This window comes from Hyaena hyaena, unplaced genomic scaffold (genome assembly GCF_003009895.1).
Source record: "Hyaena hyaena isolate Hyena2069 unplaced genomic scaffold, ASM300989v1 scaffold_771, whole genome shotgun sequence".
NCBI classification, from domain to species: domain Eukaryota; kingdom Metazoa; phylum Chordata; class Mammalia; order Carnivora; family Hyaenidae; genus Hyaena; species Hyaena hyaena.
In genome coordinates, this window is record NW_024081402.1 from 305,836 (window position 1) to 325,969 (window position 20,134).

Sequence of the window (20,134 nt, forward strand, 5' to 3'; positions counted from 1 at the left end):
ACAGGTTAAGGGCTCAAGCCCACAAGACTTCCTCACTTCAGATGCCAATTACAAGTCCAGGTTGTCACCTTTACTTAGGACTGATCTGCTATAAAGCACAGTTTCCCACAATCCTCTTTTCAGGTTCAATTAGTTTGCTAGAGCATATCACAGAACTCAGAAAACAATTTCCTTACTGTTTACCAGTTCATTACAAAACAATATGATAAAGGATACAGATGAACAGCCAGATGGAAGAGATGCATAGAGCAAGGTCTGTGGGAAGGGGTGCAGAGCTTCCATGCCCTGTCTGAGCACATCGCTCTTCCAGCACCTCCATGTGTTTGCCAAACCAGAAGTTCTCCAAACCCCAACTGTTGGGATTTTTTGGAAGCTTCATCATATAGGCATCATCAGTGATTAACTTAATTTCCAGCCCTTCTCCACCCTTTAGAGAATGGGGTGTAAGGTTGAAAATTTTAAGCTTCTAATCATGGCTTGGTCTTTCTGGTGACTAAAACCCATCCAGAGGTCCCCCCAAAGTGGCTTCGTTAAAAGAAAAGACATTCCTATCACCCAGGAAGTTAAAAGTGATTTAGTATCCTGTGCCAGGAAAAACTGGAATCAGAGACCAAATATTAGAACAAAAGATGCTTCTAGTGCTCTAATAATTTCCTAAGTGATAAAGAAATTATAAGAGTTTTAGGCACCCTATGCTGGGAACTGAGGTCAAAGACTAAGTGCTAGATCCTCCCAAGACCCCTATTTACCAGGGTTTTAGGAGTCCTGCCTAGTTACTAGTGAGCACCAGCTCCCTCATGGCTCTTGCAGAGATCCACTTAGACAAGCCACTCACTCTTGGAGTTCCCCATGGCCCTTCCAAGCCTAGTGTCCAGGCCTTCCTTCCCCAAGGTAGTGCTCCCTGAGACGCGAGGTGCTTGGAAGCATCCATGTGATGCATGCTATCTTTTCCTCGACAGCATACATGACAATGGGAAAAAGGCTGGGCTATATAAAGAAAACCTGCTGTTGCGAGGGTGCACCATCAGAAACACAGAAGCTGTTGTTGGCATCGTCATCTATGCAGGTAGGCATGGCCATGGCACAGGTGGTCTGTGACCATGCTTGCTGCCTCTACTGTATGTTCTTGAACGTTGATCCTTGTTTTGTTTTGTTTTTTATAAAAACAGCATGTATCCATTGTAAACATTTAGAAAAACAGGAAAATAGAAAGAAGTGAAATTTCTAATAGTATCTTAACCGAAAGTGTTCTCTCTCGGCATTTTAGCTTATTTCTTTCCATTGTTTCTCCATGGTGGTTACAGATTTAAGATTAATTCTATACCCTGCTTTTTCGACTGAGCTTACCCTGTAAGTATGATTGTATGGCAGCACTGTACTTCAGTCCAACAGTCAGGGAGCTCCATCACTTCACTATTGGGCATTGATTTACCATGCCCCTCGTGCTCCCCTGCAGGACATGAAACCAAGGCTCTGCTGAACAACAGCGGGCCCCGCTACAAGCGCAGCCAACTTGAGAGGCAAATGAACTGCGACGTGCTCTGGTGTGTCCTCCTCCTCGTTTGTATGTCTCTGTTTTCTGCGGTCGGTAAGTCTCCTTTACTGGTCACCAATAAGAGGGCACTGCTGGACAGCCTCCAGGTGAGCCTGGTGGGCTGCTGACAACTCATTCTGATGCAGCACTCTAAAGTTAAAACACACATTTTTCATCCACTTAGACTCAAAGGCTGTTTGCATCCACACCGGCCCGATTAGAGATGTCTAGATGAATGATCTTGATAAAGTGATACTATTTTTCAAATTTATAGCTTCTTGGGTGGAAGGATGGTTTAATCACACTAATAGTAATGATTCTGGTAGAAGAAGCATTAGTAACCTGGTGATAACAGAATAATATAGCAGGAGATGAACAAATGCCACTAATGGGAACTCCATAAGAAGGGGGAAAAATAGTATTTGGGTGCTGAGAAAGGGTTAGCGGTTAGATTATACCCAGGCTCTGGTGCTCTCCAGCCTTTGATGGCCTCCAGACCTGCCATGCTGCCTTTACCTCTGGGTAAATGGTCTTCACCACATCTCCTGCTTCCATCATGAAGCAGACAGGTGTGATGTGGTCATGGAGCTCAGTGGTAAAAGACATAGGTGTATGGGCCATGAAAAGGGTTTCTGTTATCAGATAGGTATGGAACCCAGTTAATGAAATAATGTGCATTTCCATTGGCTTCTGGGAGTCTATGATATGTGCATTTTGAATCTGTAGCAAAGGTTAATAATGGAAAGTATCCCGGGCCAAATTACAAGACTGGTGTTTTGTGAGCCACATGTTGGGAAAATCTTTTTGGGGATTTCCCATTGATAGCTGCCAGCACATATCCAGTTTCTGCCTTATGCTTTTCAGTGTCAGCAATGGGAAACGTCTGATATGAGGAAGATATGCTTTCTAGCAGTCTGATTGTTGGTGCCAACAGTTCCAGCAATGTGTTTTTGCCTTTTTATGTGGCAAGGCAGGCTAATGAGGCCAAATGTGCCTATGTCAATAGTCTTGAAGTTTTGCTTTCATTTGTACTAGCAATGTCCTATTTTAACATTGGATGAATGACATTTCTTTTTGAACATTGCTATAGGACACGGACTGTGGGTACGACGGTATCAAGAGAAGAAATCATTATTTGATGTCCCTGAGTCTGATGGCAGCTCTTTATCCCCAGTCACAGCTGCAGTTTACTCGTTTTTGACAATGATAATAGTTCTGCAGGTAACAGTACTAAGTACCATACGATAATTGCTTTACTTTTCTGGTAAAAACTTGAAGTCATCATACTCTGCTGATAATTTCCTTATAAATTTTGCATCTGGGAGGATCACAAGTATACCTGCCTAATGTGTTACATCTTTTCCACCTAATTTTTCTATGGGGTCTTTTTGGGTGCTTTTCAAGTTAACTTTCTCCATTGCTGTTCCTAAAACTTTGGGCTTTAGGGGGTTGGTTTTTTGATAATTGTGTTTGTTTTACTTTTCCATTCAATTACTTCTTAAACCCTGAAAATATTATTTTGGAATAATTTTAAGACTTAAAGACAAGTTACAAAAAAGTAGTACAGAGAGTTTCCATGTGTTCCTTACCCAGATTCCCCTGATATGAACATGATTCATTACCATGGTACATTGTCTAAAGCAAGAAACCAACTTTGTACTTTGCCATGAACTAAATATTAGACATCTTTCAGGTTCTACTAGTCTTTCCACTAATGTGCTTTATCTGTTCCAGGATTCAATTCAGGATATCACATTGCATTTTGCAGCATTGGTTTTTATTATCCTTATTACTGTTAGCATTAGTATTATTAGTTCACATGCCTGGTGAACAGCTTCTTGTCACTAAGAATCTATACCCAAAAGGCCTGTTTAAGAGTGAGGAAGGGGCAGTGAGTGACATCTTAGGAACGCAAAGTGAACAGAAGACATTTGCTTAACCTTTGCCTATGAGGAGAGCTCTGCTGTCTTTTATCACATGTGTTCATAAAACAGAAACAGACTTATTTAACTTTCCAAATTAGTCTTTTAGTCTGGTTAGTTCAATACTGTTACTCAAAAAAACTTTTTAACCTTGATTTCATAAAGATTGTTCTTAAATTGTCAATGTATAACTGTGAATATTCTTCTCAAAGCCTTATTTCCTTTGCTCCGTATCGTACAAGATCACAGAAATTGTCCCTCAACACAACCAGCCTCTGGAAAGACTGTCTCTTCTGAACTGTGGGGTTGTATCCACGGGATGGGCAGCTCCTTGTTGCCAGGAGCCCTGGGAGAGCCTGGGGGCCAATTGCCACTGTGGTGCAAGGTGACTTTGCTTATGAGGACTCTGACTGTGCCATGTGTTTTTTGTTTTTTGTTTTCCCTCCCTCTCTCTTCTCTTTCCTTTCCTAGCTTCTCTCAAGCACAACTTAGTAATACGAAAATGCTTGCTTCTATCCAAGCCATGGTTACCATTCTTCCAGACACGATAGTGGATTTCCGCTCTGCAGTGACACCATAGGCTGTCCTAGTTTAAACTCTTTGCCAATCCTAATACTTTTCCATTACTGACTCTAAACCAACCTGGTTAAGCCCTTAAAGGTACAGTATAGTCCCTACTTACTTGTGGTTGTAGTCATTTGAATAGATTGGACTAGTTCTAAGCTCCCTGGTCCTCACAGTTGTTCATCTGTATGCTTTATGTCTTCTAGGTTTTGATCCCAATTTCCTTATATGTTTCCATTGAAATTGTTAAAGTATGCCAAGTGTACTTCATTAATCAAGATACAGAGTTGTACGATGAAGAAACAGACTCACAGCTGCAGTGTCGAGCTCTGAACATCACAGAAGACTTAGGGCAGATACAGTATATCTTCTCAGATAAAACTGGCACTTTAACTGAGAATAAGATGGTTTTTCGAAGATGCACTGTGTCTGGCATAGAATATTCCCATGATGCAAATGGTGAGTCTGGAGGTAGGAATTCCTAGTCTTGGCTGGAGAGGTAGCTGCTATAGAAAAGCTGCATGCACATGTGCCTGTGTGCACATACATGCACACGTGAACATGCACAAACACATACACACACACACACACACACTAAGCTTCAGGGATTGCTGATTTATGAGAGATAATAAAACATAGAAAAGCTGTTAGAACAACCAGAAGACTGAAGTTTGGCAACATTTATAGAAGCAAATACAGAATTCCACATTGCTGACAGTGCCCTAGTCACTGCAGTGTCTTAGTGTGGTGGGCATCTGCTTTCACACCTGTTTTCTGTCAGACAAGAGAACCAAGAAGGGCATTCTTGAGGAACTCCCTTCTGAGGTACGCAGTCTCTTTGCCATGGCAAGAATGAAGAGATGTTTTCGTTGTCACCCATCGATCTTCTTGTTATTAGCTAAAAATTCTCAGAATGGCATTGGGTAATTCTATAGTCTTCCCCTTAGAAAATGCTATAGTCTTCCCCTTAGAAAATGATGTTCATGGAAGCTGGAAAAAAATGTTACTCCTGTTTGAAGTTTACAGGAGGTTACTCCTCCCACTTCTCCTTTCCTTATCCTTTGCTGCCTCTGTCTTACCTGAACTTATAGGAGAGCTCTCCACTTCATAAGTTGAGGATGTGACTAGAACCAGCCACCCACCTGAGCCAGGAAAGGACACCATAAGAAGGGTTCCTGTGCCACACTAGTGTTTGTAGAGCCATGGAGCCTCTGAGAGGCACCATCAGCTCTGCAACCAGAACTCCTTCTGCTTCCTATAACAGCTTCTAAGAACATGAAAGAAGTCTTGCCACAGGAACAGTAGCAAATACAGAACAGCAGTCAGTATGTGGGCATCATTAGGAAACTTCTTTATGAGAGTATATGATAGCAAAGATCTCTAGAAAGCATGGGACTTTTGTGAGTTTCATAAAACAAAGAATTACGATATCCACTAATATAATTAGCAGATATCATAATTAGCCCTTTATATAAAATTAATTATATTAAACAGAAGACATACAAACTCATACACTACATATGGGGCGCCTGGGTGGCTCAGTCACTTAAGCTTCCAACTTCGGCTCAGGTCATGATCTCACAGTTCGTGGGTTCGAGCCCCACGTCAGGCTCTGTTCTGACAGCTCAGCTCAGAGCCTGGAGCCTGTTTCAAATTCTGTGTCTCCCTCTCTCTCTGACCCTCCCCTGCTCATGCTGTTTCTCTCTCTCTCTCAGAAATAAATTTTTAAAAATTTAAAAAAAAAAAAAAAAACTTATACACTACATTTAACACTTTATTTGCCATCCAAAGTAAACGATCAGTGACTGTGCCCACCTATCCCCTTGCACTCTACCCTCCTGAAGGCAGAGTTCAGCCTAGTTGTAAAGGAGCCAGAGACCCAGGTCTGAAGTCAGGTCACAGCTGGACCTGAGGCTCCATAGGCAGAATCCCAACTAAGATTACAGAAAATAGATGCTTATTATAAAACCAAAGGATTGCACTGCCTCTGGAGATACAGGAAAGCATTTCTCGTAAAGACTAAAACAACCAGGCCTCTCTACTGCATGTTTGAAAGAAATTCTGTGATCAGTCATTGTCACACACCTGGGGCCAAGAGCATCTTTAGCTGTTACTTCATGTCGTCTGACCTTTCAGATCTCATTAGTAAAATGAATTCAGATGGCTTTGGCTTTGTGTGATGAGCCCAGTTCACATATATCTGAACCAGCCATGGAGACTATTAGTATGGCCCTCTGACTTCCTGTTCTGGTGACATTGTGTGCCCAGAATGAGGCATCACCTGCTCCTTGCCTTTATCTTCCCCAGGGACTTTGAGGGCATTGCTCAGGCCACTGTTGGTCAGAAACTGCTGCATCACTGTAGACCACAGTCACTTACTTCAACAGTGGTCTGAGGGATGGCTACATTTAGGCTAACATCTGACTACTTTCTCAGGAGACTAGGACAGGCAGATGTCTCCTTTGAGAGGGTGATACCAAGCTCCTAATGTGCAAGCCTAGAAGCTTGACAGCACTGCGTCCAGGCTTTGTTCTTCCTTGCTCTTCATTCACCACCAAACTGGGACTTGTGTCAGCAGGAGTGGGTGGGACGTGCAGGAGGAGATTTGTTTCTGGAGTGAGGAGCTCCCTGAGTGGGATCCTGGCGTTGCAATTGCTGAGCCTTGTGACCATGATTGGCTTATCTTGCCTTATCTCTGTTTTTCTCATCCCCAAAGAAAAATCTTACTAAAGAAAGATGCTAAATATAAGGCCTCGTTCACAGGACACACCAATGCCACAGGCATACCCAGATTGGAAGGCCCTTCTTTGTTCCTTATGCAGGCCAAATTGTGTTAAGATACCTTGTGCTCACACTCAGCACTGGACTTGCCCTTGAAGTTCTTAGTAATTGCTTGTCTTGAATGAATCATCCTCATGAATAGCCTCCTTGCTCATCTATGATGAAACAAGCTGAACTAAAACTGGGCAAAGTCAGAAAAAAATGTGTTTAGAGCCATTCGTTAGCAAGAAACAGCACAGATGTACTTCATATGATTCACTGAGTGGCCACATGGCCACACAGATTTTTGCTGGCAATGTTCTGCTAAGGTCTCCAGCATAACAGTGCAGTCAAGGTCATCTTCAATGGATCTTTGCCTCCTGGGTCTATACCCTGGTGGCATTTATCTACTCTGTGCAACCCCACAAGGACCGTTAGCCTCTCTGTTGGGTAGAGCTTCATCCATACAGGGTGAATGCAGATAATACGCACTCCCTACCTGACCCTAGACAAGGAGCATGGGAAAGCACCATCAGCACAGACTGAGAACCATTATTTTTGTGTGATTGGAGGGCAGATGTTCAACTTGTGATCTGTCCTGACAGCCCTTGTGAGTCAGGTGGCCTCATGACCTTGGGATAAAAGGCAAAGCCTGGAACCTGGCTACCCCATGGGTGAGGCCTTACTGCCCTGCCTTTGTCCCCACTGTCTGCTGCTCAAACTGCATTTATCACACCTAAGGTCCTGAATAGAGGGGCTGTATGTGAATCTATCTCTGTCCACACCTTACTTGTCTATGAAGCTGGATGGCCACTGTGCCAAAATGCATAGGAACTGAGCTTTGGCATTATGTTGACCTGGGTGTCCTCTCCACTCTCCTGAGTCTTGTGTACTTAGCAAGGTCCTTAAGTTTTCTGAGCCACAGTCTACTCATCTGTGCAGTGGGGATGAGAATATCAACCTCATGAGGTTGACTATAGGTGCAGATAAAGCCTCCATCTCAGTGGAAACACTCATTAAATGCGGCTTTGCCTTTGGGAGAGTGATGGTGGCGAGTGCTCTGAATCAGTTTTATTTTCCTAGCCTCCCCATGATGGGTTATGCCATGTGCCTCTACCCACAGCCCAGCGTCTGGCCAGGTACCAGGAGGCAGACTCAGAGGAGGAAGAGGCAGTGCCCAGAGGGGGCTCGCTGCCCCAGCGCAGCAGCATTGGAAGCCATCAGAGCGTTCGTGTCATGCACAGGAGCCAGAGCACCAAGTCACATCGGCGCACAGGCAGCCGGGCAGAGGCCAAGCGGGCCAGCATGCTGTCCAAGCACACGGCTTTCAGCAGCCCCATGGTGAGTCCCACTCAGAGGACAGCAGCTACCCATGCTGGGGCAATACCACCTTTTCTTGCCTCCATTCATCTGTATGTAATAATACAAATGAGCTGTTGCTGGGGAGTTAGCTCTACTCAGTTAACAGAACTTGTGTGGCCAACACCTTCTCCCCACACTGCTGGGGGATTGCTGGTGATGGAGAGGGAGTCTGTCCTGCCAAATGAAATGAATAAAACAACAGAGCAAGATGACAACTGTGAAAAAGCAAAACCTAATAGAAAAAAAAAGTTTTAATTAGATGAGCCCAAATCCAATAAATTTCTTTCTCTATTGCCTTGCCCAAACATTTATGGACCATCCTCATCAGTCAGGGAAATTTCCAAAAGTGAGCGAGTAATAGTTTCTAAAAGATGCTTTCACTTCTAAAATGTTTTAAGAACAGAGAGGGAAATCCATTTTGATCATTCCATGTTGGTCTCATTCTTCTGTGGCTTTTGAAATCTAAATAGACACTGGCATTTAAATTGTGGTTGCTGATTGGTGGTTTTACACAAGGCACTTGGGAGGTGGGCTCTCACATCTGGCAGGAGTAGCACTGTGTTGAAACAAACTTTTCTGACATTGATGTAACAATATGGGTCCAAAAGTATTTGAAATATTCAAACTTTCTGACCTAGAAATTTAGTGATTCAGTCAAAGATTTCTGTGCATAGAAGTTTATCAGTTAAAAAAAATGTATCCAATGATAAAAGAATGGCCAAATGAATCATGGTATGTCTATCTTGAAGTTGCTAAAACTTATATTTTCAAATGATTGTTAAAGCCTGGAAAAGATCAGACTGTAGTTAGCCCTTGAACAACGGGATTTTGAACTGTGCAGGTCCACTTACATGCAAAATTTAAAAAATAAATACAGTGCAGTACTATAATTATATATTCCTTATGATTTTCATGTTTTCTTTTCACTAACTTAATTTATTATAAGAATACTGTATATAATACATATAAGATACAAAATATGGTGTTAGTCCACTGTTCATATTATCAGTAGGGTTTCTTGTCAGTAGCAGGCTAATTTTGGGAGTGTCAAAAGTTATACATAGATTTTTCAACTGCATGGGGACTCAGCACTCCAGCCCCTGCATTGTTCAGAGGTCAACTGTGTATAATGTTTTGGGGAAAATGGAAACTCACAATTTATGTATAAATTTTCTTATTGAGATGTAATTGACATACCATGTTGTATTTTAAGGTGGGAAATGGAAATCAAAACCATGATGAGATATCATTTCGCACTTGTTAGAATGGTTATCATCAAAAGAACAAGAGACAAGAAGTGTCAGCCAGGATATGGGGAAAAGGGAACCCTCATTTGTGCACTATTGGTGAGAATGTAAACTGGTGCAGCCACTAGGGAAAACAGTATGGAGGTTCCTCAGGAACTTATAAATAGAAATACCGTGTGATCCAACAATCCCACTTCTGGGTTTATATCAAAAGAAAATGTATAAAACATTTGATTATGTATAGTGTAAGTGTCTAGAAAAATTCTAGATACACAGAAGCATGTGTATCAAGTACATATTACTATGAGGTGGTTGATACAGATTTGTTATATTTTCCCTTCTCTTTTTCAAGTCTTTCTGAGTCAGATATGTTATATTAATATATATTCTTAGCTGTATTATTTTATAATGACAACATGTAAATGTTCTATATAAGAATATAACCATTTCATTTCATATATGTCATATATTCTTATACAGTTAAAATTATGTGTAAGTCATCACTGTAAAATGGCATATGTAGATGAGTCAGATGAAGGTATCTTTACAACTTAAAATAAAACCAAGGTGCTTTAAACAGTCAAACACCAGTATTCTTGGCAGGTCCCTGGGTTATACTCACCCCTCAGCCTCCATTTTCTTATAGGAGAAAGACATTACACCTGACCCAAAGCTGTTTGAGAAGGTGAGTGAATGTGACAGGTGTTTGGCCATCGCAAGGCACCAGGAACACCCACTGGCCCACCTCTCACCAGAGCTCTCTGATGTGTTTGACTTCTTCATCGCCCTCACCATCTGCAACACAGTAGTAGTCACATCTCCGGATCAGCCACGACAAAAGGCAAGTTCTAGAGTATCCCTGTGAAGCCAACACCTTTGACCTTCAGCATGGCCCCACTGTTGTCAGTCTGCCCTTTCCAGCAGGACTGATTACACTACCTCTCAGGTTTAAGGGTATGTAGCAGGGGGCTTTATATGGGGTAGGCCAGCTCACTGGTTCTGTGGCACCATTCCCAGGCTACCATAGGCAGATAAAATGTTGGGGGCCAAGTGGGAGAGAGCAGACAACTTCGTCCCACAATGGTTGGGGCTCATAATAGCCAGATCTGGAGTGAGGCTGCCCTACACAACCTACACAGAGCTTCAGGGTTCCAGATTCTCACAGGAAAGTAGACAGATCAGGCTTGAGGCCCAGACAAATCACCTGGACTTGAATCTTGACTTTACCACCCAGCTGAGTGGCTTTGGACAAGCCTTCCCCTCCTGTGCCTTATGTGATATGAGGGCAGTGGTGGAGTTTAGAGAAAGGGCTCAGAGGAGGGCTTGGCACACAATAAATGTATTTGATATTAAAGCTTTTAACATCGTCTTTCAAGGATAAGTGGTCAAGAATTGATGAGAGGTTACTTAAGATGGTGGAAACATAGCAATAGTCCAAGTTGATTTTTGTTTGGGATTATTATTAATAATAATTAATGACCTTATTATAACAAGGTTCTCTCTAAAGAAAATAGAATTTCATGTGTGAACAGGTCCTCTATAACCCAGGTGTTTCTCAGAAAGTCCTCCAAGTGGGCTTGGAGGTATGCTTATATAGTGTGCACCTAAGGATGCACGTGCAGAATGCAGTGAGGCAACTTTAAATGGATAAGAATAAAAGTGTTCTAGGGCTAGATGCATGCCATAGACGTGCCTCTCAACCCTCTACCCTCTGAGACCCCTTTCCCTCCTGGGTCAGTCCTTTTACCAGGTTCTACTGATGGAGCCATTGGTGTATGATGTGGGCTGAACAAGGGGTCTCTGCTCTCTCTTGGCAGCACCCTATCTGGCAGTAATACAGCACCCCCTGTGCCCTTGCTTCTGCCACACTGGCCTGCAGAAACCCCAGTGGGCCTGGTAGATCCAGAGTAGACAAGGTCCCACCAATCAGAGACCACACAGTTGCTCTGTCTGCCCTAGTCAGGAGCTGCTTTCTGCTGCAGCTCACCTCTTAGCTGCCTCAGCATCCCTCATCTGGCCTTTGGGTTCTTCCACCACCTAGTACCACCTAATACTCAGCCCCTCTGGCATGCATCCCTGCAGAGGATTCTTTCTAGTAGAACCTATCTGACAAACTGAGGCATTGTTGCAATTACTGAGTCACTGAGAAGGACCGCAACATAACCTGAGGCATGTGATGATTGTCACATACACAGTGCATTCCATATAGGGAGCAAAATATTTAATCACCGCCCCCCCAAGACTGCAAATGAACAGGTCTATGGATGTGCTTCTCTTCTCACATATTAGTGAGTGCTATATCTTCAGAGTACCTGGAGCCAGCAGGAACTCGTGTGGCTGCTTGAATCTCCCCATTGGATGTTAGCACATTTAAAGTCATTATAGGAACAAAGAAGAAGCATCTTTATCAAAGTTGGTCCTATGGGCCCTGCTTGACCACACACCTGACTTTTCTGGAGGCTATTGTATAATATACAACTTTGGACATATGGGCAAAATTATGAAAATTTAAGGCTAACTGTAGCTCAGTGTTTTGATTGTTACTTTTGCTCTAAATCCATTTTCTGGCAGAAAGTTAAAATAGGTATATTATGCCACCATTAGTGAATAGTACTCATTTAAATGAAGTAATGCTATTGCTCCATCATTGAGCTTTTTAGAACTTTAGCAAATGTGTGTAACTGTCATTTTGTTGTTTTCATTTCTTGTTAGAAGATATATAATTTATCGTGACTTAAAAAAGTGAGCTAAATGATTTCAATCCTGAATTTGTCCATGCATTTAATTTGTTTAGAAAAGTTCTTTTGGGTTTGGGAATGTTATTTAAATTTTATCTACAAATAATTCAAAGGACTGTATCAACTGGTCTTCTGTTAAATGTTTTTTGCAAGTGGAAAAAAATAAAGCCTGGGTTTTATGCCAGGCAATGACAGGCATCCTCTTCTGAGCCATTTCTGCAAAACAATGGGACACTGCAGTGTGGGGACAGGACAGCCAGCAAAGGATAGTCTCAAAGCCTACAGGCACCATGGGCCTGAGTCCCCTGAGTCAGTCCAGGGCCTCCATGTATATGGTGAATCTTTGTTTAAGTGAAGTGTAAGAGGCCAAAGGGTGTTCTCAAGGAAGATCAGTGTTGGCTCTGGTTGCAGTTTTTAGTGCATGCCCTCCCCAAAATCTGGGAATTGGGAATTCTATGCCCGAACCCCCACTGGGGAAGTAGAGGAGTGCCCTGTGGTAGTTGGGGTGAAGCCTTTAGACACACCTTCGCTGTCTTCTGACTGCTTCTCTTGCAGGTGAGGGTGAGATTGGAGGTGAAGTCCCCCGTGAAGACAATAGAAGACTTCCTACGAAGGTTCTCACCCAGCCGTCTGACCTCTGGCTGCAGCAGCATCGGGAGCCTGGCCACCAACAAGACCACCCACAAGTCAGGGTCCAACTTTCTGTCCACCCTGTCCAATGACAGCACGCTGCTCAAGCTGGAGGAGAGGCTGGGCCAGCCAGCCCCACCCATTGCCAGCAATGGCTATAGCAGTGGGGCTGCCAGCTTGGCCCCGGAGAACACTTCCCAGGAGCAGGAGCTGGAACTGGAGCAGGAGCGGGAGCAGGAGCGGGAGCTGCGTTATGAGGCCGAGAGCCCCGACGAAGCAGCCCTTGTGTATGCTGCACGGGCCTACAACTGTGCACTGGTGGACCGGTTGCATGACCAGGTGTCAGTGGAATTGCCCCACCTGGGCAGGCTCACCTTTGAGCTCCTGCACACGCTGGGATTCGACTCCATTCGCAAGAGGATGTCAGTGGTGATCCGGCACCCACTCACCGATGAGATCAATGTCTACACCAAAGGAGCTGACTCCGTAGTCATGGACCTCTTACTGCCTTGCTCCTCAGGTATCCAGCTCCTCTCCTCTGGGCCGCATCTCCAGTCCATTACCATGAGTAAAGTGATTTTCATTAAGCCTTTTCTAAAGCAGTGCCTATCAGAGAGTGCCTCTCTGGATCACCCTTTCCTTCCTCTGTTTCCCACCCCAAACTCTGAGAGATTTAGACTAGAATGCACTGGAGGACTGAGAATGGAGGGCTTCAGTGCCTGAACTCACCTCAGAATAGTGGGGTTGGTGAGGCCTAGCATCATTTTAAATCTGGACAATGGAAGTCAAGAACTTTTAGACCTGAAGTTCAGAAGGCTTGTTCCTGCCCTGTGATTGCCTGGACCAGGGCAACTGTGAATCCAGGTCATGGTTTGTAGCCCATTTGTGGAGCTGCCTCAGGTCACAGTGAGGCTGCTAACCTCTCTGTCCCAACTTCAGGCTGAGCAGCTCCATTTTGGCCTCTTTTGAATACTAGACTGCCATATAACTTCTGTGTTGAAAAAGAGAAATCAAAACCACTGGTGTAGAGAGTAGACCTTTATCCAGCAAAAGGGCTTGTTTGTACCTCCTTCTAGACACATGCTTCTAGGCTTTGGGTGGGGGATGGCCTAGGTCCCTATCAGTAAACCTGGTCACCATTCTCTCTGTACTTGGAGGATTAAGGAGTACATATCTAGGTGAAGGAGACCGGGTGGAGGTGAGGATACTGCTGGCATATGGAAGGGTACCTGCTATGGCTCTGCTGCCTGACCTCCACAGTCTCCTTATCTGTTTCCTTATTCTGGAAACAGCTCTAGGTACAATCTGCTGTGAAACCCTGTACACTGGATGGAGCTAGGGAATACTTTATGTCCCGTGGTCCTCTTGCCATGATTTCAGTGCCTCAAAATGGGACTCCTGGCTTTCTAGGCCAACACCATTCCGTTGTGAGAAAGTGCACTTAGGATCTCTGCACACAGGAAATCGTTTTCCCACAGCAGAGCTATTGCCTTCCAGTTTGCAAACGTGGCTCCAAAAACAGTTTGGAAAGCTTTTCATGGGGAGAACCTACCAGAGGGCAGGATTTGCCTTTCCACCCCAGGGGTTCTGTGCTAGAGTGGACACAGGCTGATTTTGCGTTCCCAGAGCCACCTTCATTCTGCCATTCAGCAGCCTTTTTGTTTTGTTGATGGTTTCCTTCACTGTGCAAAATCTTTTTATTTGGATGTAGTCCTAACAGTTTTTATGCTTTTGTTTGCCTTGTGTAAGGAAACATGTCTAGAATAATGTTGCTACAGCCAGTGTCAGAGAGATTACTGCCTGTATTCTCTTCCAGGATTTTCATAGTTTCAGGTCTCACATTTAGATTTTTAATCCGTTTTGAGTTTATTTTTGAGTATGGTGTCAGAGTAGTTCATTCTTTTACATGTAGCTGTCCTGTATTTTCACCATTTATTGAAAAAAAAAATCCTGAAAAAAACACACACATGGAGACTAAACAACAGGATTCTGAGTAACTGAAGTGTCCACAAAGCAGTCAAAGAAGAAATCAGAAAGTACATGGAAACAAATGAAAATGAAAACAATGGTCCCAAACCTATGGGGTGCAGTAAAAGTGGTTCTAAGAAGGAAATAAATAGCAGTACAGGTCTACCTCAAGAAACAACAAAAACCTCAAATAAATAATCTAACCTTACTGTACCCAAAGGAACTAGAAAAAGAACAGAGACCAAGAGGAGTAGAAGGAAGGAAATAATAAAAATCCAAACAAAAATAAATGATGTAGAGAACATTTAAAAAAAAAAAAAAACAGTAGAGGCACCTGGGTGGTTCAGTTGGTTGGGTGGCCAACTTTGGCTCAGGTCATGATCTCACGGTTTGTGGGTTCGAGCCCCACATCAGGCTCTGTGCTGAGAACTAGCTCAGAGCCTGGAGCCTGTTTCAAATTCTGTGTCTCCATCTCTCTCTGACCCTCCCCTTCTCACACTCTCTGTCTCTCTCTCTTTCTCTCTCTCAGAAATAAATAAAAAATGTTAAAAAAAAAAAAAAAAGAAGAAGAAAAACATCATTGAAACCAAGAACTGGTTCTTTGAAAAAGTTAAACAAAATTGCTAAACCCTTAGACAGCCCCATCAAGAAAAGAAAGAGAAAGGACCCAAATTAAAACCAGAAACAAGAAAGAAGAAGTAACAACTGACACCACAGAAATATAAAAGATTATGAGAATACTACCAAAAATTATATGCCAACAAATTGGACAATGTGGACTAAATTGATAAATCCCTAGCAAAATACAGCTTTCTAAAACAATCAGAAAGAAATTAAAAATCCAAGCAAACCAATTAATAGTAATGAAATTGAATTGGTAATAAAAACACTACAAAAAAATAAAAATCCAGGACCAATTTATTCATAGGTGAATTCTGCCTAACATTTAAAGAAGAGTTAGTACTTAATTGTCCTCAACCTATTCTAAAAAAGAGAAGAGGAAGGAAAGCTTCCAAATACATTCTCTGAGCCTTCTTCATTCTGAAATTTGATTTTGCATTCACACAAAAGAAAAACAGATATGGCAATTTTCTGAGTAGATTTAATTCTACTGTAAAAAAATAAATCATCTTTGTCCTTTTCATTAAAGACAATTTAATGGACCACTATATTTCAGACTTAACCATATAAAGTGGGTCATGAATAAGATAAAAAGCCGGGAGTAACACTAGCAAACAGGGGTAGGACAGGGTGGTAGATGGGGCTCACCATAGAGAGAAGGGACCCTGTTGAGCTGGGCAAGTATGGTAGTTGCCACACTTGTGCTTTGCTGGCAGACCACATTTTTATATGAGTAAGTAGTCTCAAATTTCTAGACAAAGCACAAACAAACAACTCCTACCACTCATAATCAATTTCAAGATCAAGGGCCTGTGGAGAGACTGAGCAGGCTGGGGAACCTCATAGCGCCCTTCACCTGATCCTTCAGCCCCAGTGTAGCTTTGCTGCTGCGCTCACCTCTTCTACTACTTTCCATCTACTACGATCTCTGGGAAGAAATTACTCTCCATATCTAGTTAACTATAGGTGAGAAGAAGCAAATCCTTTCATCTATTGCACCATAGATGAGACAAGTAAAAGAATGACATTGCTCTAGTGACACATTGTCCAAATCATGACGTTGCAAGGGGCAGATTAAAAATAGACAATTTGTCTAGCTCTCCACCTTACTCAAGGAATTTCCAAGCAGTGTGTGGTTCAGATAGGTTTGGAAGATCTACATGTAGACATCCAGCAACTTAAGATTCAGGATGTTCTGGGGTGCCTGGGTGGCTCAGTCAGTTGGGCAGCCGACTTCAGTTCAGGTCATGATCTCACGGTTTGTGGGTTCGAGCCCCACGTCAGGCTCTGTGCTGACAGCTCGGAGCCTGGAGCCTGCTTCAGATTCTGTATCTCCCTCTCTCTCTGACCCTCCCCTGCTCATGCTGTCTCTTTTTCTCAGAAATAAATAAAAACATTTTTAAAAACTTTTTTTAAAGATTCAGGATGTTCTGAGACTCCATTGATTTCCCAAGACAGGACCTATAGGATGGCTCTGGAGTCAACCTGAAGTTATCCACTGGTGACACCCTGGTATTATGTATAAATCATTCAACTTGTACTTTATGGGTGGTTGGGGTGTGGAGAGCATACCTGAAGAGCACTTTACCTGTCCTCAGGAAGTAGAGCATTGTGTCCAAGCTACTGTACCTGTACCCTGGTAATAAAGTAAGGTGGAGACACTAGTATTATCCTCTGGATTACTTCAGATCTTTATCTTTCTTCAAAGAGATATAACATTTCTACCAAAAAAGACATGAGGCTACACTAATAGTTAATGTGACTGTGTTGGAGGGAGTGTCATATACTCAGGACATGATCAAGTCTTAGAAATTGTGGGGGATCAGGTAGAAAGCAGGGTCTGTACCCTACTCTGGTACCTACAGACCTCTGTTCAAATTCCAGGTCTACATTTATGAGCTGGAGTGACCCTGGAAGAGTCACTTTCTTTACTTTAGTTTCCCATCTGCAAAAAAAATCAGGATACTGACCCCATAGGAAGCCTCTGTCCAAACCCCTAGCCCAGTATCTGGTGTTATATAAGCATAGAGTATAAACTAGGTCCCTTTCCCTTCTCTCTGGTTCCTTCCTCTTAAGATTCATTTGCTTGAGGTTTGGTCCAGCTGCCACTTTGTGTGGTGTTTAAGACACAAACTCCAGATTGCCCCACCTCCAAGAGTAAGGATGGAGAGTAGCCCACTACCACCGAGAATGGGCCTCATTCATTGCTGCTATTCAATAAATCAATAAATGAATGCATGAACAAGGGACAAATTTCACCTTATTTTGTCATCTTACTAAGATGAAACTCCTTATAAAATTTGTCAAAAGCATAACAAAACAGAAATATAAGGAAATGGAAGTATCACTATGCACTTTAAAAATACATGTTTATATCATGAGTAGGAGTGGACATTTTCCTCTGAGGTCCTCTTTACAGGGTCCTGATTATTGCCAGCAGTGCACTGGTGGGGACCCTGCTTCAGTGTCCATCTGCACTGCTTGGCCAGAGCTGGGGTAGGGCTCCTCTCAGTCCTGTTGTGTCTTGAGGTCAGTGACATGGGTCTTAACTAACAGGAGATGTTACTGTCTGACACTATGCTTGCCCTGCAATCCTTCCCCCCAGCACTCAGATGTGGTTGCAGGGACCTTCTCTCTGTACCCCTGAGGCTGCCACCTTCCACCAGGAGATGCTGGGTACCATTGGTTACATCTCTGCTCATGATGTTGCTCCATTAACCCAAGTGGCTATGTTGCAGTGCAATACAGAATTCTTTCTAGTACCATTCTAAGAAAAGACACAGAGGGTCTGGGTTGCCTAGAGTATCAGAAGAGTCCGACACTGCATGAATATCACTGAAAATGCAATGTGAATGTTACAATGCCTGTAGTCTAAGATCAGTGCAGGAGAGCCAGGATGACTGTATAACTCTGGGGGTCCATGGGTGTACTTTCTAGGACAGCACCAAATACACTGTTTTTAGGTGCCCCTAGCACCTTGATGCTTGTCTGCTTTCAGTTTGAGTTCTTTCTACCATCCTGGCCCCTCCACCAGAATGTAGATGTATTGCAGCATTCACAAAAAGCCAATCCTACAGATCCTGACATTGGTTCTTCCCAGTGACTGTCCAGCTACTGGTGTAATGGGAATCTATAATGGAGAATTCATGTAAGAATCAGGAGCAGGGTCTTACCTCAAGTGGCAGAGATGTATGTCTTCAAGTCTGGAGGAGGGAGGGGACAAGACAGGGCAGTCACCGCTTCTCTGCAGGGCTGGGTGAGCTCTTCCCAGGCCCTGCTCTTTGTGATCCCATACAGAAACAGCTCAGTGTGGTTGCCTGTGTGATCGCACACTCATCCAGAATCCCAAGCTGCCCAGCCTGCCTCCTCTTTTCCATTGTTTGTTTTGACAAATGTTTGGGCACAGCCCCTCTACACTGTTCCTTTGCCTTCTTCCTCTCTCCTCTCTGGAGAACTGAAATTCTTTATGATTATTATTTTAATTCTAAAGCCTCTCAGACAGATCCCTTTAGTCAAGGAACAGTCAGCATCTGGAATAATGTTATTATCACTTTCTAAGAATATCACAGTATCAGGAGTAAATGGTAGTCATAATTAAGATGTCATCTTTGGAGTGTCATCTTTTTTAGGAAATTTCAATTCCTAAAACAAAGTAATCTAGGGTTTCCTCGCTCTCTCTCTTTTTTTTCCTTTCTCTTTCTTTTTTTGATCCCTATTTTAGCAGCCTTTTTAGACATTTTTAATTACTCCTCCCATGACATTTTAATGCCACAGATGTGCTGTATATTTGTTCATGTGCTGTATATATATCTGTGCTTTATGCTATGCCTAAATATGTTTTAAATGTGTAATTAAAATTATTTCTGGGCTTCTTTGCCCCAGAACCAATGTTTTAGACCCATGAGGGCACTATCTTCTTTATGGAGAGCACATGCCTAAGAGGTGAAAGTGTTTCTCCCAGGTCCAGTTAGTCCAGGGCCTGACTCAGATAGTAGACAACCTTCCCCAGAGTAGGAGCCTCACTACTGATAAATAGAGTTGCCAGATTTAGCAAACAAAATATATCGAATACCCAGTTAATTTGAGTTTCAGATGAACAACATATTTTTAGTAAAAGTATGTCTTTTTTATTTAAGTTTATTTATTTTCAAAGAGAGAGTGTGTGTGCGCACAGTAGGGGAAGGAGCAGAGAGAGAGGGAGAGAGAATTCTGAGCGCCATGCGGGCCTCAGTCTCATGAACCACTGTGAGATCATGACCTGAGCCAACCAAGATCAAGAGTCGGACATTTAACTGACTGAGCCATACAGGCGCCCCAATAAAAGTATGTCTATGTGCTATTTGTGCATCTTATATTCTGTCTGGTAACACTACTAGTGTTTTGGGGATAGAAACTGCACTTTCTGCTAAAGTACAATTTTTCACAAACTGGAAGATTATGTACCTTCATTTATGTGCACCTCCTGGACCAAAGGATACCAGATCACTAATAAAGGTTTGTTTATGAGCTCATTTCAACAGAGGTCATTAGTAACAGTCAAAAATATAATGTGCTTATTTTTAAAACAACAAAACAGCTTTTATCTTAAATTTTATGTGAAAAGTGTGTACTATTCACAAGTGAAGATATAGACACAAGATGCATCTAGTGGTGCAGAGGTTTCACAGGAGATTGTTGGAGTAACTCATGGGGTAGGATGCTCTTGTGACATCCCTGCATAATGAATTGTAACAAAATGTAATTCTAAATGCAGCCAGCTAGAACACTGCAGAAAAGTGAGTGTTCCAC

At 42.8% G+C, this 20,134-nt stretch overlaps 1 protein-coding gene across 3 annotated transcripts in view; it reads left to right on the top strand.

The window, feature by feature from the left end:
- ATP10A (ATPase phospholipid transporting 10A (putative)) overlaps positions 1 to 20,134 on the top strand; it is a 188,480-nt gene that overhangs the window by 143,210 nt on the left and 25,136 nt on the right. For all 3 annotated transcript variants that reach the window (XM_039218643.1, XM_039218644.1, XM_039218645.1), the window contains exons 4-10: positions 960 to 1,066; positions 1,457 to 1,588; positions 2,625 to 2,755; positions 4,227 to 4,479; positions 7,904 to 8,121; positions 10,036 to 10,230; positions 12,683 to 13,277. In XM_039218643.1, the coding sequence (XP_039074574.1) occupies positions 960 to 1,066; positions 1,457 to 1,588; positions 2,625 to 2,755; positions 4,227 to 4,479; positions 7,904 to 8,121; positions 10,036 to 10,230; positions 12,683 to 13,277 (1,631 nt within the window). The remainder of the gene's footprint in view (positions 1 to 959; positions 1,067 to 1,456; positions 1,589 to 2,624; positions 2,756 to 4,226; positions 4,480 to 7,903; positions 8,122 to 10,035; positions 10,231 to 12,682; positions 13,278 to 20,134) is intronic.